Raw genomic sequence first — 19819 nt, forward strand, 5'->3', positions numbered from 1 at the left:
TTCCCTCAGGGCTCCATCTATATTTATAGCTACATCTATGTTATTATAAACATTTTTCATTTCCACATAATACTTTTTAAAAAATGTTTATTTATTTTGAGAGAGAGACAGAGAGACAGAGAGACAGAGACAGAGAGTGGGGGAAGGGCAGAGAAAGACAGGGAGACAGAATCTCAAGCAGACTCCACAGCTGTCAGTTCAAAGCCTGATGAGGGGCTTGAACCCACAAACTGTGAGATTCTGACCTGAGCTGAAACCAAGAGTCAGATGCTTAACTGACAGCCACCCAGGCGCCCCTCTACATAATACTTTTGATACATAATCTCATAGAACAGAAATTTTAAATACCTCTACAGTCTTCTTCGTCTCCATTTCATCTGAAAGCTGGAAAACATTTAAAACAAAATCTTTAAAAATCTTTTAAATTTTTATATTTTGTAAATTTGTTCAGATAACTTGTGTGGGTGTGTGTGTGCATGCGTGTGTGTATATCTGCTACCAAAGCCTAGAATGCTGTTGCTGTGCTAGATGATAGGAATACAAAGATGGTCCTTGCCCTCAAGCTAGTCATAGTTCAATAAGGGAATCAGATATGTATACAAACAAAACACAGAGGGATAAAGGGCTATAACAGAAATATGAAACTACTTATTGCCGTTTTGGTTCACTGGGAAATAGACTCTAAGGTGAAATTTAGTGTGCAGAATATCTACTGGGAGTGCCTTTGGGATCAATATCTATGGAAGGCAAAGAGAGAGGCATAATTGGGAAGTTAGAGAAGTCAGCTGTAATATATGCTAACAACCTCAAAGCACTCTAAAAAGGGCTTTAGAGCTGAAAGGGCCCATCACAGTTATCCTGCACTGGGTTGAAATAGCTAGGCCTTTCCACCTCCAACTTGATCAGTCACTGGATTTAGGCGGTTCCTGGAAGAGTATGGCTTTAGAAGAGGAAGTTCGCTGTAGGTGAAGCAAACCCCGAAAGGCGCTGACAGCTAAAGGGTGTCCCCTAAAGCACTCTTAGCAGCTAGGGCAACAGATCCTTGACAGGCAGTTTAGGTGGTGTATCTCTATGTCCCCCATTCTACTTTACACAGAGAGTAAGTAGCCTGTATACATTAGTTTTTGATCATTTCCACATCCCTACTTCCTCCAGGAATAACTAAACTTACAGGCAAATCACACACATAAACACACACATTATACAATACGTATGTTGTAAAGGAAATGACAAAGGAAACAAATTTGAAAGAACGAGAGAAGATTACTAACTGAAGGAAGATGACATTATTGACATTTAAAAAAGTATGCAAAGGAGCAAAAAAAAGATTATTTAGGGAAAATAATCAATTATAATAAAAACAGACAGCTGTGTGCTTGAGAGCTATAGATATAATTAGTCAATGAGGATGGAGTCAGATTTAGAAAGATGTTAATGTTAATCTCAAAGTCCTGGCTTTATTCTGTGGGAAGCAAAGATATACTAGAAGTTTTCAAAGAGCACAGTAACAGTAATACAGAACTAGTGTTTGATTATACAACCTAGAAAAGATATCACAAAAATATAAATAACACATGTTAAAATCCAGATAAAAAAATCCAATAAAACACATTTAGCAATAAAAATAATTCAAACTTTTGTTAGTATAATTCATCTAAAGGTCATTGCAATAGATCCTCAGAAGTTATCTGATAAAATTCAAAAGTCAGAATTTTTAAAATTCCTTTAAAAATTAAAAAAAAAAAGAAATCACCAGTGTTTTCATGTTCCCACAACCTAGAATGGATTACTGTTGACATTTTAGTATTTGCCTAAGACTTTTCTTTTTAATGTTTATTTTTGAGAGAGAGAGAGAGAGAGAGAGAGAGAGAGAGAGACAGAGCGTGAGCAGGGGAGAGGCAGAAAGAGAGGGAGACAGAGAATCTGAAGCAGGCTCCAGGCTCTGAGCTGTCAGCACAGAGCCCGATGTAGGGCTCAAACTCATGAACTGTGAGATCATGACCTGAGCTAAAGTCAGATGCTTAACCAAGTGAGTTACCCAGGCACCCCTGCTTAACACTAATTTTTAAAATAAAATGTGAAATTTATATAATAAAGTATAAAATTCAGATTCCCTTTTTACCATGATCTCTATAGTTCTATTCAGTGTTTCCCTTCCTTCAGATAGTCACTATTATTTTTGTTGGGTTTGCATTCCTTCCATTCCATTAACAGATTTTTACCTATGTGTGTACCTATACATGAAGAATATGAACACTTCTTGTGTGTTTTTAAAATATAAAGGAATCATATCAACTGTACATACTATTTGGTAATTTGCTTTTTTTTTTTTAATTTAAATTCAAATTCACTAACAGTATAGTCTTGGCTTCACAAGTAGACTCAGTGATTCATCTCTTACACATAACACCCAGGGCTCATCCCAAAAGGTTACCTCTTTAATGCCCATTACCCATTTAAAACCATCCCTCTAACCACCTCCCCTCGAGGAACCCTCAGTTTTTCTCTATATTTAAGAATTTCTTATGGTTTACCTCCCTCTCTGTTTTAATCTTATTTTTCCTTACTTTCCTCTATGTTCATCTGTTAACTTTCTTAAATTCCACATATGAGTGAAATCATATGTTATCTGTTTTTCTCTGACTTATTTCACTTAGTATAATACTCTCTAGTTCCATCCACGTTGTTGCAAATGGCAAGATTTCATTCTTTTTCATCGCCAAGTAGTATTTCATTGTATATATATATACCACATCTCCTCTAAAACAAACTACTCATGAACAACAGATGTTGGCAAGGATGTGGTGAAAGGGGAACACTTTTGCACTGTTGGTGGGAATGCAAACTGGTGCAGCCACTCTGGAAAACAGTATGGAGGTTCCTCAAAAATTAAAAATAGAACTACCCTATGAACTAGCAACTGCACTATTAGGAATTTACCCAAAGGATACAAAAATACTTATATGAAGGGGCACATGCACCCCAATGTTTACAGCAGCATTATCAACAGTAGTCAAATTATGGAGAGACCCCATATGTCCATTGACTGATGAATGGGTAATTTGTTTTTTTTCACTCAATATTATGTTTTGACAATCTACCCAAGTTGATATTTATGAAATCTGTTAACTTCCACACAGCATTTCTGCCAACCTACCTAATCCCCCTGCAAAATATAAACAATAATTAAATAAACAGAAGTTCATAGTCAACTTTTGCCAAACATCCAAAACACAAATGATATCTAAATCTATATCTAAATCTGTATCTCTATCTATATCTGAATCTATATCTATATATCTATAAAACAAATGATATCCCAATATAACTACTATATTCTATAGTTTACAAACTAGAAAGAGAAATATAGCTAAGTAACTCATTTTCTGGGATTAGTGTAATTTTCATATGAAAACCAAAAGAAAATCATATCTTATCAAACACACATGCAAACATCCACACAAAACAATAGCGAATCCAATCCAGTAATGTAATAAAAAAGTATACCCTAAGAATATAAGAATATAAGAAGAGAATATTAGAATATAAGAATGGCTCAACTTCTGAAAAGCTACTAATGCAATCTGACACATTCATAGATTAAAAGTTGAAAGTAGCTTCTGCTATCATCACTGTGGATTATCTTCCTCTCTTTTCAAACCATGGAGATTCTTTTTCAAGTATTTGAGCAAGGAGATATCTATAGCTATAGCTGATCTCTATCAACATCACATACACATATCTTTAATAAACTAGGAATAAAAATAAATTTTATTGTGTAAAAAAAGATTGCTATCTAAACATTTAAAATGATGCCTAATAGCAAAGTACTATCATTTTTTCTAAATTGAAGACAAGATGAGAAACCACTAATGCTATTGACTAGTATGCATATACCAAAAATAATTTCCTATATACCAACAATAACCCATTTAATAACTAATGGAAAAAAATCTCAGTCACATTAGTAATTAAAACTTAAGATACCTAAGAATAAATTTAACAGGGGATGTTTAGACCTCATATGAAGAAAATCACACAAATTTACTGATGACCTAAAACAAAATTCTTATGTTTTACTCCCTTACACAAAAATAAACATGAGATGAATTAAAGAATTACGCACACACACACACACAATTATCTGTAAGAATGATACAACAGAACACAGGTGAAGGTATGTATGATCTTTTGATGAAGGAAGACTTCTTAAATATTATGGCACTAAAGACAGAAAACTTCAATAGAAAATTATAGATCCATAAAAATATAAAATTCTATATGACCAAAAAAAAAAAAAAACCTTCTTTGGGCTAAAAACTACAAAGAAAGTGGTATAAATATGTATAACACATATTACTGAAAGGGTTAACATTTTTAAAGCACAAACAGCTGTAAAAATGAAAAAAGAACAGCCCCCCAAATGGCCAAAGTTCATAAATAGGCAACTCACAGTAATAGAAACACAAAGGCTAAGAAAAACCTGAAGTATCAACTTCATTAGTAAAACATATGCAATTCATAACATTTATGCCAATCAACTGTGCAAACATTCAAAGATATGGTATTAAATGTGGACAAGTAAATGGGCAAGGGATCAATCACAAACTCTATTGTTACAAATATAAATTGGTACTACTTTTGTAGAGAACAATTTGGCAATACATATCAAAACACTTAGGTTTTCACATTTCTTTTCCCATGCGGTTCCACTTCTGGAAATTTATCTTAAGAAAATAATCCTGGATGAGCACAATCTTTAGCTCCAGATAAGTTCAGAGCAGCTTTGTAAATAATACTGAATAATGAAAACTAACTTAAGTGTCTAACCAAAGAGCTATTACATTAGTTTACGCTTAATATGGTGAAGAAAAATATTTACTGACGAAAATTTCATAATACATTTAATGAATTAGAAATATATAATTAAAAAAAAATTTTATGTTTATTTATTTCTGAGACGGAGAGAGACAGAACATGAGTAGGGGAGGGGCAGAGAGAGAGGGAGACACAGAATCAGAAGCAGGCTCCAAGCTCTGAGATGTCGGCACAGAGCCTGACGCGGGGCTCGAACTCACAAACCATGAGATCATGACCTGAGCCGAAGTCAGTTGCTCAACCAACTGAGCCATCCAGGCGCCCCAAGAAATGTATAATTTAATCCAAATTTTCTGAATTATTTTTAAAATAAAATAAAGGTGAAAGTGACAACTAGATAGTGAGATACATGTGATTTGCTGATAAATGATAGAATTACAGCGCTTATCCTTTCTATTGCTTATCTAGTTCTTCTGATTCTCTAAAATGACTACCTTAATCATAATCAGGAATAAACAAAGTAATTTTGAAATTTAAAAAACAAAATTTAATGAGGTCGGTAGGCTAGTGGTGGCACTTAAAGTCTTCATGACTGTAACATTATATAATTTTAGAATGTATTTTTGAAAAGGACTAGGTTTCTAAGTTCATTTGAAGTCTATTATAATTCTAATCAGACACTCAAAGAGATTTAACAAAAATTGACAAAGCAATTCTAAAGGTAATAAAAAATAATTGCTAATATTTTCTAAAGGAAGAGGACTGACATGGAATCTGCACTATTATAATAGTGAAGTAGGTTATTATAAATTATTAAATAGCTGGAGGTTGTATTGTATACATTAAGTCTTCAAGTAACATAGTAATGTGAAAAATGCCAACACTCTAATACTGAGTGTAAAGAAGAATATGAGTCCACCTTTTAAAAAACCCATAAACAGATACACAGGCAATAAAAGACTAAAGGGAAATGTTAAAAATGCTATCGGTGCTTATCTAGGAAATTATAGTAATTATATTTTCTGTGAAAATATAATTTTTCAAGGAAGACGAACACACATCCATACCATTATCTTCTTTCTCTTATGGTGCTTCCTTAGAAATGCCTTGTATCTTTCCAATTTTCTTTTAGAACCTTTAAAAGAATGATTAGATAAAATTTAAATACTTTAAAGAAATTACATATTAAACTATTTAATGAGATCAACTAGCTATTTTGATAGGCATAATGCTAGACACACATACCCTTAGTTGAATGTACAAATACTGTATTAGGTTTCCTTTTTTTAGAAATGTCATGTTCTAACTAATTTGTCTTTGGCACTTCCTCCTAAATCTAAAGTTTTATCTCAGTTCTTTCCCACTGAATAAGCCCATGTTTTTCAAATAGCTTAGCTACTTACATTTGGTTATTTCATGGTCACCTTAAATTCAATAAAGTACAGTACTTTGGAGCAAGGCCCAGTGAAAGATTATGGGGGACTACTTTGAAGTCAGGTAACCTAGACCTGAGTTGAAGCTCAGACATTTACATATTGAGGACAATGAGTATATATAAAATATATATAAAATATAAAATATTTTTTGAAAATGTACACCTGTGCTCACTCTCTCTATATACCTCCCTCTATTACAGACACACATACAAGCTATATATATATAGCTTATATAATTTAAAAACACTTTTAACACTAAAAATGATGAAAAATTCAGTAAGAAAATTTAAACTAAAACAGTAGTGAATTTAATAGTATATTAAACACATTGTCAGAATTTGACAAATCAAGATGTAAAAAAGGAGGTCAGATATCTAATATAACTAATTAAATATATTTAACACACAGAAAAGAATTTGTAAGTAAACCAATATTATCATTTTTAAGGATTGTATTATGAAAAGTTTGCCCACTAAATAAAGAATAATACAAGAATCACCATTAGTACCTAAAGCTACTCTCTAAGCATTAAGAAATACAACTAGATAAGAAAAATATTATATAAATACTGAAAAAAGGTAAAAACAATCATTACTAGCAGATATGCTCTTATTCAGTCTGTAGGTTTTCACTACTGAATGCTGAACACTTCCTACAGGCTAACCCAGCTCATGTAGCTCACCTTACTTTGGGTTTTAGGTGTTTCTGTTCTTATGTTTTGACCCTTGATGCCTTGCTTGTCTCTGGTACCAACAGAGAGTTGATGCAACCCTGTTTTCTTGTTATTCTGCTACCTCCACTCTAGCTTAACAAAGTTCACAACTATTTTAGGCTTTGTTCTAACAACACTTCCATTAAATCCACATGTTCATGTTCAACTAAAAATCTTGACTGAACTATGTTGAAATGAAGAAGTTTTAAAATAAAATAAATTTTATGTTTTTAGATATTTTACACCTTAGGATTTCATTCTTTATGAGAATGCACACACAGAGACAGGCATGCAGACACACAAAAGTGACCATTACTTTACCATTATAAAGAAATAAAGTTTACTTGTCTCAGAAATTATGCTGTTCCAATCAAGTATTTTAGAGGCATGGTTTTTCAAAAGAATTGAACATTCCCCTAATCTTGACTCCATGGTAATGATTGCATCATGTATTCGAGGGACAGTTCCCCACAGATGTGTATAAATTGACGTAAATGAACTATCTTCTTTCATTTTCTTTACAGTGTGTAACCATTTATCATTGTCTCCAAAATAGATTTCCCTTGGCCAATAATCCTGCAAAAAACGTGAGTGAATACAACCTAAATCATTTTTGATGAATTTAAATAATAGAATTCAAAATCAATGAGCTAAAATTGAGACTTAAATCCATTGCATTATCTTTTTTTATATTACTGAAATATAATTAACATACAATGTTATGTTAGTTTCAGGTGTTCAAAATATTGCACAACACAGCATAATTTTTTATTAAATGCATTTTTGAAACTGTGAAACAATCATAAAGATTAGAAGTTTCAAATGTTTTACCAAAAAAATTTATTTCCTGAACCATTTGAAAATAAGTTGCTTACTTGACTGATGCCCCATCTTCCTCGAATACATTAGTGTGTATTTACTAAAAACAAAAACATTCTCCTACATAATCAAATATAATCATCAGTTCAGGAAATTGGCAGTCATACATTATTCCTACCTAATTCTCAGAGTCTGTGCAAGTCTTATCAACTGAACCAATAATGCTGTTTATAGCAAAAGGATCTAGTTCAGTGTCATGTATTACATTTAGGCTTCATAAGTCTTTAGTCTCCTTCAGTCTACAAATTCCCCCGTCTTTTTTTGATCTCTTTGTACCATAAAACCTTGGATTACGAGTAGCTTATTTTGTGAGTGTTCCACAAGATGAGCAAAAATTTCTAATAAATTTTAACTTGATAAACAAGTGATGCCTTACAATACGAGTAGTGCATGACCATGAAAGTCACATGGTCACAACTGAGCCAATGGTTCTTCTCTCTCTCTGTCTCACTGATTGTAGGTGATCGTATCCTGAGCTTTGATGCTCGGTCCCAAGCTGTGGTGTTTGGCAAAAATCATTGATTTTTCAGAATGTTGGAAGGTGCCCACAACTGGCACTCATGTATTTTTTGTCACTTCAAAGCACCTATGGACAGTCCTTTACTTTTCCATACAAGAGTAAGCTTAGGAATTCTTTGCTTCTTTCTAGGTCAGGCTGCCTGCACATATAGAATATAGACCCTTTCCTCTGCTGCCTTACTACCAGTTACATTAAATATAGTATATAATAAGAGTTTATTAATATTGTACTGCAGTCAACATTTGTGAGAGCATACACAATGGCCCCCATGCAGAAAAAGATTCCATTGAGCCAGTAGGTAGCAGTGATTCCATCAGTGATAGAGAAAGTTGTCCTACACAATAACCCTCCTCTCTCTCCCTGACACCAGCCAGGAAGGTTTTCAAAGTTAAGTGCAGGTTAATTCATTTATTTTTCTTTACATTTGTATTTTCTTTATTATTTTGTATTATATTACAGTATTGTAATCACTTTTATATAAATATTTTTGTGTTGTGGAATGAATCATCTGAGTTTCTATTATTTCTTATGGGGAAATTTGCTTTGATATACAAGTGCTTTGGATTACAAGCATGTTTCTGGAATGAATTATGCTCACAAACTAAGGTTTTACTGTATTTAAAACCATGAGTTCACAGTGAAACCTGGAATTTCAATTCCAAACATTCTAGTTTTCTTTCTTTCCATAGTACAATTACCACCTCCAACAGTGAAAAATCTAGTTGCCATTATCTTTAGTATATGTACTTATTTGATCAATCTTTTCAGGTAACCAATCTCTCCTCTCACTGGGAGCTTCTTTTCTATGTAGATGCCCTTTTCATCCTGCTTAGACTCTGACATCCAATGCCAGGCTGCCAATTCTTCAGGGATACCTTCCTTACCCCTACCTGAGCTCTGACTTCTCATACCAAGCCACAGCCTACTTCCATACATCCCTGGAAAAACTCCTCATCCCCAGCCACAGGTGGATATCATCTCACTCCCTTGGACCTTAGGCACCACATGTATACCCTCCTCAACATGGTTGAATTCAGATAGCTTTCCCAGGGCCATCACAGTACATCCTCCTCCCCAGTGCCAATATGGACACCTGCCTTGTTTGGGTCCCAAAGTGGCTTCAGGACTAAATTGCTCAGGAAAGGAAAGAGAGTAAGGGAAGAAGAGAAAGGGAAATGAAGGGAAAGGAAGGAGTTTCATAACAATATTTGCAAATCTAAATACAAGATTATCTTTTAATTATAGTCAACTAATAGCAAAACAAAAAAAGTTGGCCTACATTAAGAAAGGTGTATGAGTAAAAGAATGTTTTTTGCAATGGTAGAAAATCTGCAGAGAATAAACTCTTGAATGAAATTTGGGTGAGATATTCTGGGAATTTAGCTAAATGGGAATAAATATGAAGTCTGCAGATCAGGAATTATTTAAAATTTTAAATAGCTTTGGTCTAATCTACTTGCCTTTTTCTTCCTTTAAAGACTTTCTGAACCCATCATCCATGTCTTATTTATAAATTATGCTCTCTAATAATAGCAGGTACCTGAATAATATCTAGCTTCTAACTCTAGAAAACTTCCCTACAGGTATCTATGTCCCTCTACCATTTTAGAAAAAAGAATACACTTAGATACCTAAGGGCCATCTCTCAACTCCTACATATTGTATCTTAAACAAGACACAACCACCTGGAGAAGTTTCCTGCATTAAAATTTGGGTCTTATGTATCAAAAAGTACAAAGACTTTGGAAGAATAAGATATAATCACAGGATGCAATTCTTGGAAACAAACATTGTCAAGTCAGAATGACAGCCACATTTGAAAACACAGTCCCTAGGGGTCATGTGTTGCTATTGTTAGAGGAGATTTAGGAGAGAGGAGAGAGACTAAAATGGAAATGCATTTGCAAGATTTTACAATATACACAAACCTTAATGAAAAATGTATCCTTATGCCAGACTTGAGATATCACAATCCTTGTTCCCAAGATATTGAAGTATATTATGAGGTGAATAAAGTATTCTGTAATCCTATAAGCCTGATATAAGATTCTGTCTTCTGTACTTTCCCAAGGTAATCAGGGGATTGACTGGTGTCCCAAAGACATTAACATGAATAAGGTGATGCATAACTAAGCTCTGATTTTTCACTGGCTTCTTCGTGGCTGCATGATTAAATGGATACCAGACGGTGATCTTGTGGCAGATCATACTTGCCTTTCCCCCTCATTTCTCTATTTACTTTCATTTATTATTCCTTTCTATTTTTCCTTCAACCACCTGCTCCTTGAATAGAGTATCATCTGAAAGTAAATTTTGTGGCCAGTCCTAGGGAAGGTAAACTGGAGTCAACTAGCAGCCAACAGGCAGAAGAGCAGCCAGGCAAAAATGATGTCGTTACTGGCAGAGAGAAAATCAACACTACTAGGGTTTAAGCATCCGGAGTCCACAGTGATTATATTAATTTAAAAACAAATGTATTCCAATTCCAAAGAGACAAAAGAATTGGACTGGAAATTTCTGTTCCCTAAAGAGTTAAATTCTCCATTATAGCACTATAGTCTTCAGTGATAACTTCAGGAAGACATTTATCTTATTTAAAAGGTCAGTGAAGCAAGAATCGGCTATGTGCGTGTTATGTTTAATTACTGCAATTAAACTTTGGCAGTGGCAGAGGCACAGAATATGACATACTGGTACACAACTAGAGATGGAGCCTAGTAGCTAGACAGAAGGGCTCTCTTGAAGTTTGAAAAGAGATTTTGTTTACTGAACATATGATTAGGACTTCACCCATGTCCTAAGCCCTAAAAAAAAGTGCTCAGGTTTCCAAAAATGAGTAAAAAATATGAAGAATGACCAGGGTTAGAAGAATTGACTTTTAACTCTTCTTTCCTTAAGCTTTAAAAAAAGGAGGGTTTTAAAGAATGAATGGATGGATGGATAAATAAACAGACAAACAGATAAATAAATAGGTTGTTCCCTAAAGAAAGACAACGGGATTGAAATAATTATTCCATCATAAAGTACCTTTGATCTTCTGAGAAAAATCACAGTAGGGATCTGAGTACCCTCTAGGTATGGATTATAAGTGTAGCAGACTTGTTAATGAAAATTGATACGGACATAAAGTACTCCTAAATAAAAGTCACATGAAAGCAGAAAAACAGGACGCAGAGTAAGAAATAAACATCAGCGAAGATCAAATGTGATGTGTAAATAAGGAAAGAATTCAAAACAACTCTTGAGTACCTAAAGAACTGAAAAGGACTAAAAAAGTGTAACACTAAAGGGAAACAGTGCAGAAGGAGGGGGATGTAAATTCCATGATGGCAAGGAGTATTCTCTGTTTTTTGTTCATTGTTGTATTTCCTGGGTCCAGAACAATACCTGGCATCTGGTAGGTAGTGGATAAAAATCATTAATGAATGAATGAACAGGATAAGTCAAAGAATTGATAGTAATGCAACACTAGTGGAACAAGAGGCTGTTATAAAAACAGAATACAAAAATATTTTTATAAAGATAAAAATAGAAACAGAATAGTGATGGAGTAAAAGGGAAAGAAGCAGGAAGAGAATGTGGGAATTGATCAAATAGATAAATAAGAAATGACCGAAGGTAAAAAAAGCACACAGAACTAGAACAAGAAATAGGAAGAGGGGAAAGACAGGAGTAGAAGGTACAAAATATTAAAATTACAAAAGAAAAATAAAAATGGTAGGAATCGGCCAAAATGAGACATCTTTAGATGATGTGATGAAAGATAAGTGATAAGACGTGAGAAACTAACAGCTAACATGTAGGTTCCAGGTACTGGTCTACTGCTAGCTAGGAGTGGAGCTGGGATCTGAACACAGGCAATCTGACACCAGAGCCTCTGTCCTTAACCACTACACCACTATGCAGATACACACCTTTGCTTTTATATTTTAGAGGGAAATTAATAGATAGGCTTTCCAGGAGGCCATAAGCAGTTTAGAATATATTTTAATTTCTGTTTTGTTTTATTCATTTGCTTGTTTATCATATGCTTCAATTCTAAAAAAAAAAAAAAAAAGCAGTTCCATGAAGGCAGGGATCTTTGCCTCTTTTTATTCACTAGTATATTCTAATTGTAATAGGCACTCAAAAATATTTCTTAAATGAATTTGAGGAAGTTATTACTTTCTTATGATTGCCTATAAGACAAAAGTTTTGTCCAGCAAATAAGAAATTAAATATCCAGTCATTTTATTCCTGGATGCTTTCAAATATTCAATAGTATGGCAATGCATAGACATAGTCATGTCTTGAAAAAAAGTAACTACAGATTACAAGTATTTGGTTGGGAAATCAAGACAACAAGAACAACTTTACAGATAAATCCATAAGTGATAAAACAATACAAATAGATATACATTACTTTATCAAATTCCATATGATAAAAATTGAAAGCTATCAATATAAACGCTGGCCTTTGGATACAAGGACAGTGCTTCTTACATGCCATTAATAAAACATTTGCTTTGATTTTTATTTTATTCTATCTTTGGTAAAGGGCTGGCATAAACCTGTCATCTTGATTTGATTAGTATTCTTTTTTTTTTTTTTTACATTTATTTATTTTTGAGAGATAGAGAGAGACAGAGCACAAGTGGGGGAAGGCCAGAGATAGAAGGAGACAAAAAATCCAAAGCAGGCTCCAGGCTCTGAACTGTCAGCACAGAGTCCGATGCAGGGCTTGAACTCACAAACCGTGAGATCATGACCTGAGCCGAAGTCGGACGCTTACCGACTGAGCCACCCAGGCACCCCTGATTAGCATTATTCTTAATTTAAGCAGAGTGATTATGCATTTTCCAACTCAAATAATTAGAAATTTTCATCTGAAATCATATATCTTTAAGCATATATGATAGTATAGTCCAAATATCTCCATAATTATTTGCTGATTTTGGTTTAACTATAATCCTTTCCCCTTGGCATTAAAAAGACCCCAAACATTGTGATTAGGCTATAGCACGTTTCCATCATTATTTAAATCAAAATACAGTAAAACCTTGGCTTGTGAGTAACTTGTTCTGTGAGTGTTCCACAAGATGAGCAAACATTTCTAATAAATTTTAACTTGATAAATGAGCCTTGTCTTCCAATATGAGTAGTACATGACCCCGAATGTCACATGATCACAACTGAGCCTATGGTTCTTCCATCTCTCTCTCTCTCTTTCTCTCTCTCTCTCTCTCTCTCTCTCTCTCTCTCTCTCTCTCACTGTGGAATTGTGGGTGATTGTCTCCCATGCTTGGATTGCTCAGTCTCAGGTTGTGGTGTCTGGCAGAAATCCGTGATTTTTCAGAATGTTGGAAGGTGCCCACAACTGGCACTAGTATATTTTTGTCACTTCAAAGCACCTTTGGACAGTCCTTTGCTTTTCCATACAAAAGTAAGCTTAGGAATGCTTTGCTTCTTTCTAGGTCAGGCTGCCTGCAGATATAGATCCTTTCCTCTGCCTTATTGCCTCTTACATTGAATTCAGTATATGAGAAGAATACTATAGTCAACACCCGTGCAAGTGTATACAATGGCCCTTGTACAGAAAAAGGTTGAAAAGAAAGGTGGTAAGAAGGAGATGATTCCAGTATAAATTAAGGAAATCATGGAGAAGTATGAACAAGGTACGTGAGTAGCTGAAGTTGCACAATTTTAGAAGTCTACATCTGCATCTCGGCTGCAGAGGAAGAGGAGAAACAGGTGGAGGAATCCCTCACTTCAAATGAGATTAGGGAGATGTGTAAAATGTGGGAAACAGTGCAAAATTTTGTAGAAAAGCACCAGCCAAATAAGGCTGTAGCAGTGCAAGTGATGAATCTGTTTAATGACAATGCAATGTCACATTTCTGCAAAATCCTCAAAAGGAGACAAAATCAAGTGTCGTTGGATAGATTCCTTGTTAAAGCTGCACAAAAAGAAAAAGATGCCATTGAGCCAATAGATAGCAGTGATTCTGTTAGTGATAGTGAAGGCTGTCCTACACAATAACCCTCCTCTCTTGTCTCCCTTACAGTAGCCACAAAGGTTTTCTAAGGTAAGTGCAGGTTAATTTGCTTATTTTTCTTTATCCTTTGTATTTTTTATTATCTTATATTATGTTACAGTATTGTAATCATTTTTATATGAGTATTTCAGGTTGTGGAAAGAATCATCTGAGTTTCCATTATTTCTTATGGCAAAATTTTCTCTGATATACAAGTGCTTTGGATTATAAGCATGTTTTCAGAGTGAATTATGCTTGCAAACCAAGGTTTTACTGTAGTTGCAAAAAGTTTGTGCTAATAATAGTTTAAAATATTTGGCTCTGCTACAGTGACTGAAATAAACTCTTGGGAACTAGGAATATCTTCATATTCTATTTGCTCCTAAAGGGAATTCAGTGCTTTTCTAAAACATTTAAAAAGAAACTTATTTAAACAAAGAATTGAAAATAGATGTTAAAAATATAGGTATTTTTGCAATTCTATTCTCAACAGTTTAGTTGCAAATTTAGTATAGCAAATTCTGTTTATAAATAGGTACAAATTATTCAGTCCAAATTACTCAAAGTATGTACACACCTCATTTTTTAAAAGTCTCCCTTCTCTCTGTTTTCCACACTAACATCTTTATCCTAGTCCTTGACACTCTCCGATGCAAAACAAACCTAATCTTCAGACTCATGAGTAAACAGACCCAAGGGAAAACTTGTAGCAAGCCCAATAACTCCAGAAGTCAGTACTTAAATGTTAACAATGGAAACAGGAGCTTTCAACATGAAAACACAGTTTTGAATATTTCACCCTGATCCAACAATCAAAGAAACTGATACACCACCCCTGCAAATTACCTGTGAGTCTAAACTGTGGTACATGGATAAATGAGGGAAGTACGAATAATTATCAGATATTCTTTAAGGTGTAAATGTTCAAAACAAACATATTAGCAAAATTATATAGAAACATTTGTATCATCCTTCTGATGGGATACAGATCTAAAATTTTCTCAAAGTCAAAAAGAGAATAGAATATTGACAAGGCTACAAGATAGAGCCTACTGAAAGGAGATCAATATTTATAAGTATTTCCCACATTGAAATGTAGTTTTTTTTGAATTTCTATTCTCAGTCTTTTCTTAAGCCTTCCATATCTTCACAACTAATGTTTTAAAAGATGTAATGGCACATAAAATAGATGTACTACTTACCCAATTTTGAAACTTTAAGAATTCTTCAATGTTCATTGGAGGTTTATGCATTTTCTAATGAAGTAAAATCAACATTGCTAATTAATATAAATATTGCTAACTAACAAACTCAACATAAATTAACACTGTTTATGATGTTTACACATAATTTGCTTAAATAAATGATGCTCCTGGACTTAAGTTATAATTTTCAGAGCCATAAGGCATTGTAAAATATTCACTTTGTAAAGTCCCTGCACTTTTAAAAGGAACAGAGATCAATGTTTAAATTCTGAGCCTCCAAACCAAATTCTGTAAAAGGCTTCCTTCTTATATATTGCTTCTAGGGAAAAAACTCCACATTAATCCTGTTGAATGTCCTAATTTCAAATTCCTACAAGAGTTCCAAGATATTTTGGGCTATGTTGGATGGTGTCTACAATAAATCCAAAGCCAAAAATATATTAACTTGCCTCTCTTGCTGATGAAGTATTTAATAAAAGGCCACACTAGTGACATGGTGAAAGTAACTTAAATGTTTGGATATTTCCATGTAATAAGTAATAGTCCGATCTTATTAGTAGTTTCCTCATAAGTTGAAAACATATTCTTTCATTAGACAAATTAATTTTAATCAGGACCACATCTTGTTCTTCTTTGCCTTAGAGACTGTACACATTCTTACTTCTGCTTGGAAGCCTCCCTGTTCCAAACCTTCTCTGTCCAATCCCTTCTTGATCTTATTTTAAATATCAAATTAAAAGTCACTTGTTCTAGGAAGTCCTCCTTGTTCCCCAAAAGATTCTCTTCAGTAACACATAGTAGATTTGTATCTATATGAGGATAGAAACTATGGTATAAGTCACTGCTGAATTGTCAAAATTTCATACGATGATTCACTCAGGATTAGTACACAATAAGTACTTGCAATGTGTATAAATTAATGAATAAATGAGTAAAGAGATATCAGAAAAATGGGTATTTATTCAGAACAATAATATGGCCATTTCTAGAGAATGAAAAACCCATTAGAAGAAGGCAAAAATAAGAGGAATTCAGAATATCCTAATACAATATCCTAATGGTCTGATGATGGCATGTCTGAAAAGATTGCAGCACATTTTAATTTACCATAACATATATTTCACATATATAAAATGATACAGATTACAAAATCACCATAGTTTTGTAAAAATAGCTACACTTTTGAGGTTGAAGAGAATATTTCATTCTCTAATACTGTTTGAAATATGGTGAATATAAACAAATATATAACAGATAATAAATAACAAAATAAAAGGTATATGTGACAATCGTTACAAAAAGAAGCGTTCAGAAGCAAAGCTGCATTGAGCTGTCACAAAAATTTAACGGAAAACATGGGACTCTAGATTGAGAAGGGTAAGAAATAAGAGAGATGGTACGCACAGAATGCTTAGAGACAAAAAAAAATGTTAGGGATACAATATCTTCAGAGAGTGAATGTAGTAGTCATCTAGAAGAAAGCTATCAGTATATTTTGAAATGTATGAAATATAAAGAAGCTAATTAGAACAACTTAAATGTTGCCTTTTTCTTTTTTTTTTAATTTTTTTTTTTTCAACGTTTATTTATTTTTGGGACAGAGAGAGACAGAGCATGAACAGGGGAGGGGCAGAGAGAGAGGGAGACACAGAATCAGAAACAGGCTCCAGGCTCCGAGCCATCAGCCCAGAGCCTGACGCGGGGCTCGAACTCACGGACCGCGAGATCGTGACCTGGCTGAAGTCGGACGCTTAACCGACTGTGCCACCCAGGCGCCCCGAATGTTGCCTTTTTCTTATAATGGCTATCAAATCACTTCTAGTACAAAGCACTAAAAAAATCCCCATATTTCTGTTTTAAAAATTCTTTTTTTTTTTAATTTATTTTGAGAGAGACATAGAGAGCAAGCAGGGGAGGGGCAGAGAGAGAGGGAGGCAGAATCCCAAGCAGGCTCCACACTGTTAGCACAGAGCCTCATGTGGGGTTTGAACTCACAAACTGTGAGATCATGACCTGAGCTGAAGTAGAATCAGACGCTTAACCAACTGAGTCGCCCAGGCGCCCCTTTTCTTTTCTTTCCTCTTTTCTTTTCTTTCTTCCTTCATTTCTTTATTTCTTTTTCTTGAGAAGAGTTGACACACATTATATTAGTTTCAGGTGTACAACATGGTGATTCAACAACTCTATGCTGTGCTCGCCTGAAGTACAGCTACCATTTGTCACCATACAACACTATTGTAACATCATTGACTATATTCTCTATGCTGTACTTTTTATTCCTGCAGCTTATTCATTCTACAACTGGAAGCCTGTATCTCCCATTCTTCTTCACCCATTTTGCACATCCCTTTAACTCTAGCAACCATCAGTTTGTTCTCTGTATTTAAAGTTCTGTTTCTGCTTTTGTTTAATCATTTGTTTCGCTTTTTAGATTCCACATATAACTGAAATTATATGGTATTTGTATTTCTCTAATTTATTTCACTTTATTACACTTTAGGTCCATCTGCATTATTGTAAATGGCAATATCTCATCCTTTTTATGGCTGCATAATATTCCATTGTGCTTGCATATGTGTGTGTGTGTGTGTGTGTGTGTGTGTGTGTGTGTATGTATACACACATATATACATAACTTCTTTACCTACTTGTATTGGAAAATAATACATTCCAATTAAAGAAAATTAGAAAAATAAGTTAAGGAAGTAAAACTCACACAAGTTCTAGCTAATTTCAACATAAAATTCCAAAGTTCTCTAAGGTTAGAGTTAAAAAGAGGTAGGAATAAATTAAATGGACTTCTGCTCTAAGTAGAATGTAGAAGTATGCAAAACACCTATGCTTCCCTGGTAACAACAAGGGAAACCCAGACAAAATAAAAATCTCACTTTTCTATGAGGTTAGTGAAGAGTAGTGGGTGCTAGTAAGCAGTATGGGCTACATACTTTGGAAAATGCAGAGCCCCTTGTTCAAAAATTATTAAGAATTTTAAGATGGTAATATCAGACCATTAAACCAAGTGTAGGGTCTATCTAATCATAAGGGCCTGTGCAATTGCAAGCCCATGAAGCCTTTCTACCTGGAAGCCTGGATGACCAGAAATTTAAAAAAAAAAATCCCCTTTATAAATGAGCATAAAGCTGTGTCAGTTTCCTTACCCGGCAGTGATCTTTAACCATCCATTGAGGGAACTGTTGGTCTGCCATGGTGCAGGAACTTTGCAGAGATGACGAGAAATCAGCTGGACCTTAAGCATCTGCATGAGCTGGAGGAACAAACTGGAGTCTGAAAGACACCTAAATACAAAAACAAATGACTCAGACAAACAATCCCTGCCCAGACCCTATGACTCCCTTCTGAGTTTTATCAAAAAAGCAGCAGTCCAGGAGGGGCTGGAAAGATAGAGGACTTAAAGAGGCCAACACATTCTTAACATTACTTGGGCTTCAGGGCCCTGACAGAGTTGACTTCAAAGGTGAAGCAAAAATGTAAAAAAAAAAAATCAGTTCCAACTTCTCCCAATTGAATATTGACAAGATATAAGAGTTGGCTATGAAGAGGGAAGTTGGAAGTTGGGTTAGACACAGGTGAACGTCAATCCAATTAAAGCAAAAGTAAAGTTCAACTCAAGTCTAGGAGGAATCAAAAGATCAGTATCTCATTTTGAATGTCAAGGAGATAAAGAGGCTTGTGCTAAATTATACTTCATCCTCTATAATTTTTCCCACATAATGTCTAATACACAATAAAACAATTGAAGATGTACAAACAAGAAGTAAAATGGGACCTATAATCAAAAGAAAACACAGTCGATGGGGCATCTGGGTGGCTCAGTTGGCTAAGCATCCAACTTTGGCTCAGGTCATAATCTCATGGTCTGTGGGTTTGAGCCCCCGCTTCGACCTCTGTTCTGACAGCTCAGAGCCTCGAGCCTGCTTCACATTCTGTGTCTCTCTCTGCCCCTTCCCTCCTCACACTTAGTCTCTCTCCCTCTCAAAAATAAATAAACATTAAAAATTTTTTTTTAAATAAATAGAAAAAGGTATGAAAGGTATGAGCAGAAACCAATGAAATAAAAATATGAAAACAGAGAAATCAACAAACCAAAAGTTTGTCTTTTAAAAGATGAAAAAAATAAACCCTTAGTAGAAATGAATTTAAAAAATGAAAGGAAAATGTATATGGGAGGAAAAAATGATCTGCTAGATTGAAATATTTTAATTGCTATATTTGATT

General features: G+C 34.3%; 1 protein-coding gene across 5 annotated transcripts in view; it reads right to left on the reverse strand.

The window, feature by feature from the left end:
* The window catches only part of FAM227B (family with sequence similarity 227 member B), a 206083-nt gene that overhangs the window by 183295 nt on the left and 2969 nt on the right, over positions 1-19819 (reverse strand). For 4 of the 5 annotated variants that reach the window (XM_086710650.1, XM_086710651.1, XM_086710649.1 and 1 more), the window contains exons 2-6: positions 18742-18879; positions 15581-15634; positions 7311-7542; positions 5886-5953; positions 349-384 (exon numbers count right to left, since the gene is read on the reverse strand). In XM_086710650.1, coding sequence (XP_086566776.1) covers positions 349-384; positions 5886-5953; positions 7311-7542; positions 15581-15634; positions 18742-18789 — 438 coding nt within the window. In that variant the 5' untranslated portion in view covers positions 18790-18879. The remainder of the gene's footprint in view (positions 1-348; positions 385-5885; positions 5954-7310; positions 7543-15580; positions 15635-18741; positions 18880-19819) is intronic. The other variant, XM_086710652.1, reaches the window with a different exon arrangement.

Source organism: Puma concolor, chromosome B3 (genome assembly GCF_028749965.1).
Source record: "Puma concolor isolate L17-30 chromosome B3, mPumCon1.1.hap2, whole genome shotgun sequence".
NCBI classification, from domain to species: domain Eukaryota; kingdom Metazoa; phylum Chordata; class Mammalia; order Carnivora; family Felidae; genus Puma; species Puma concolor.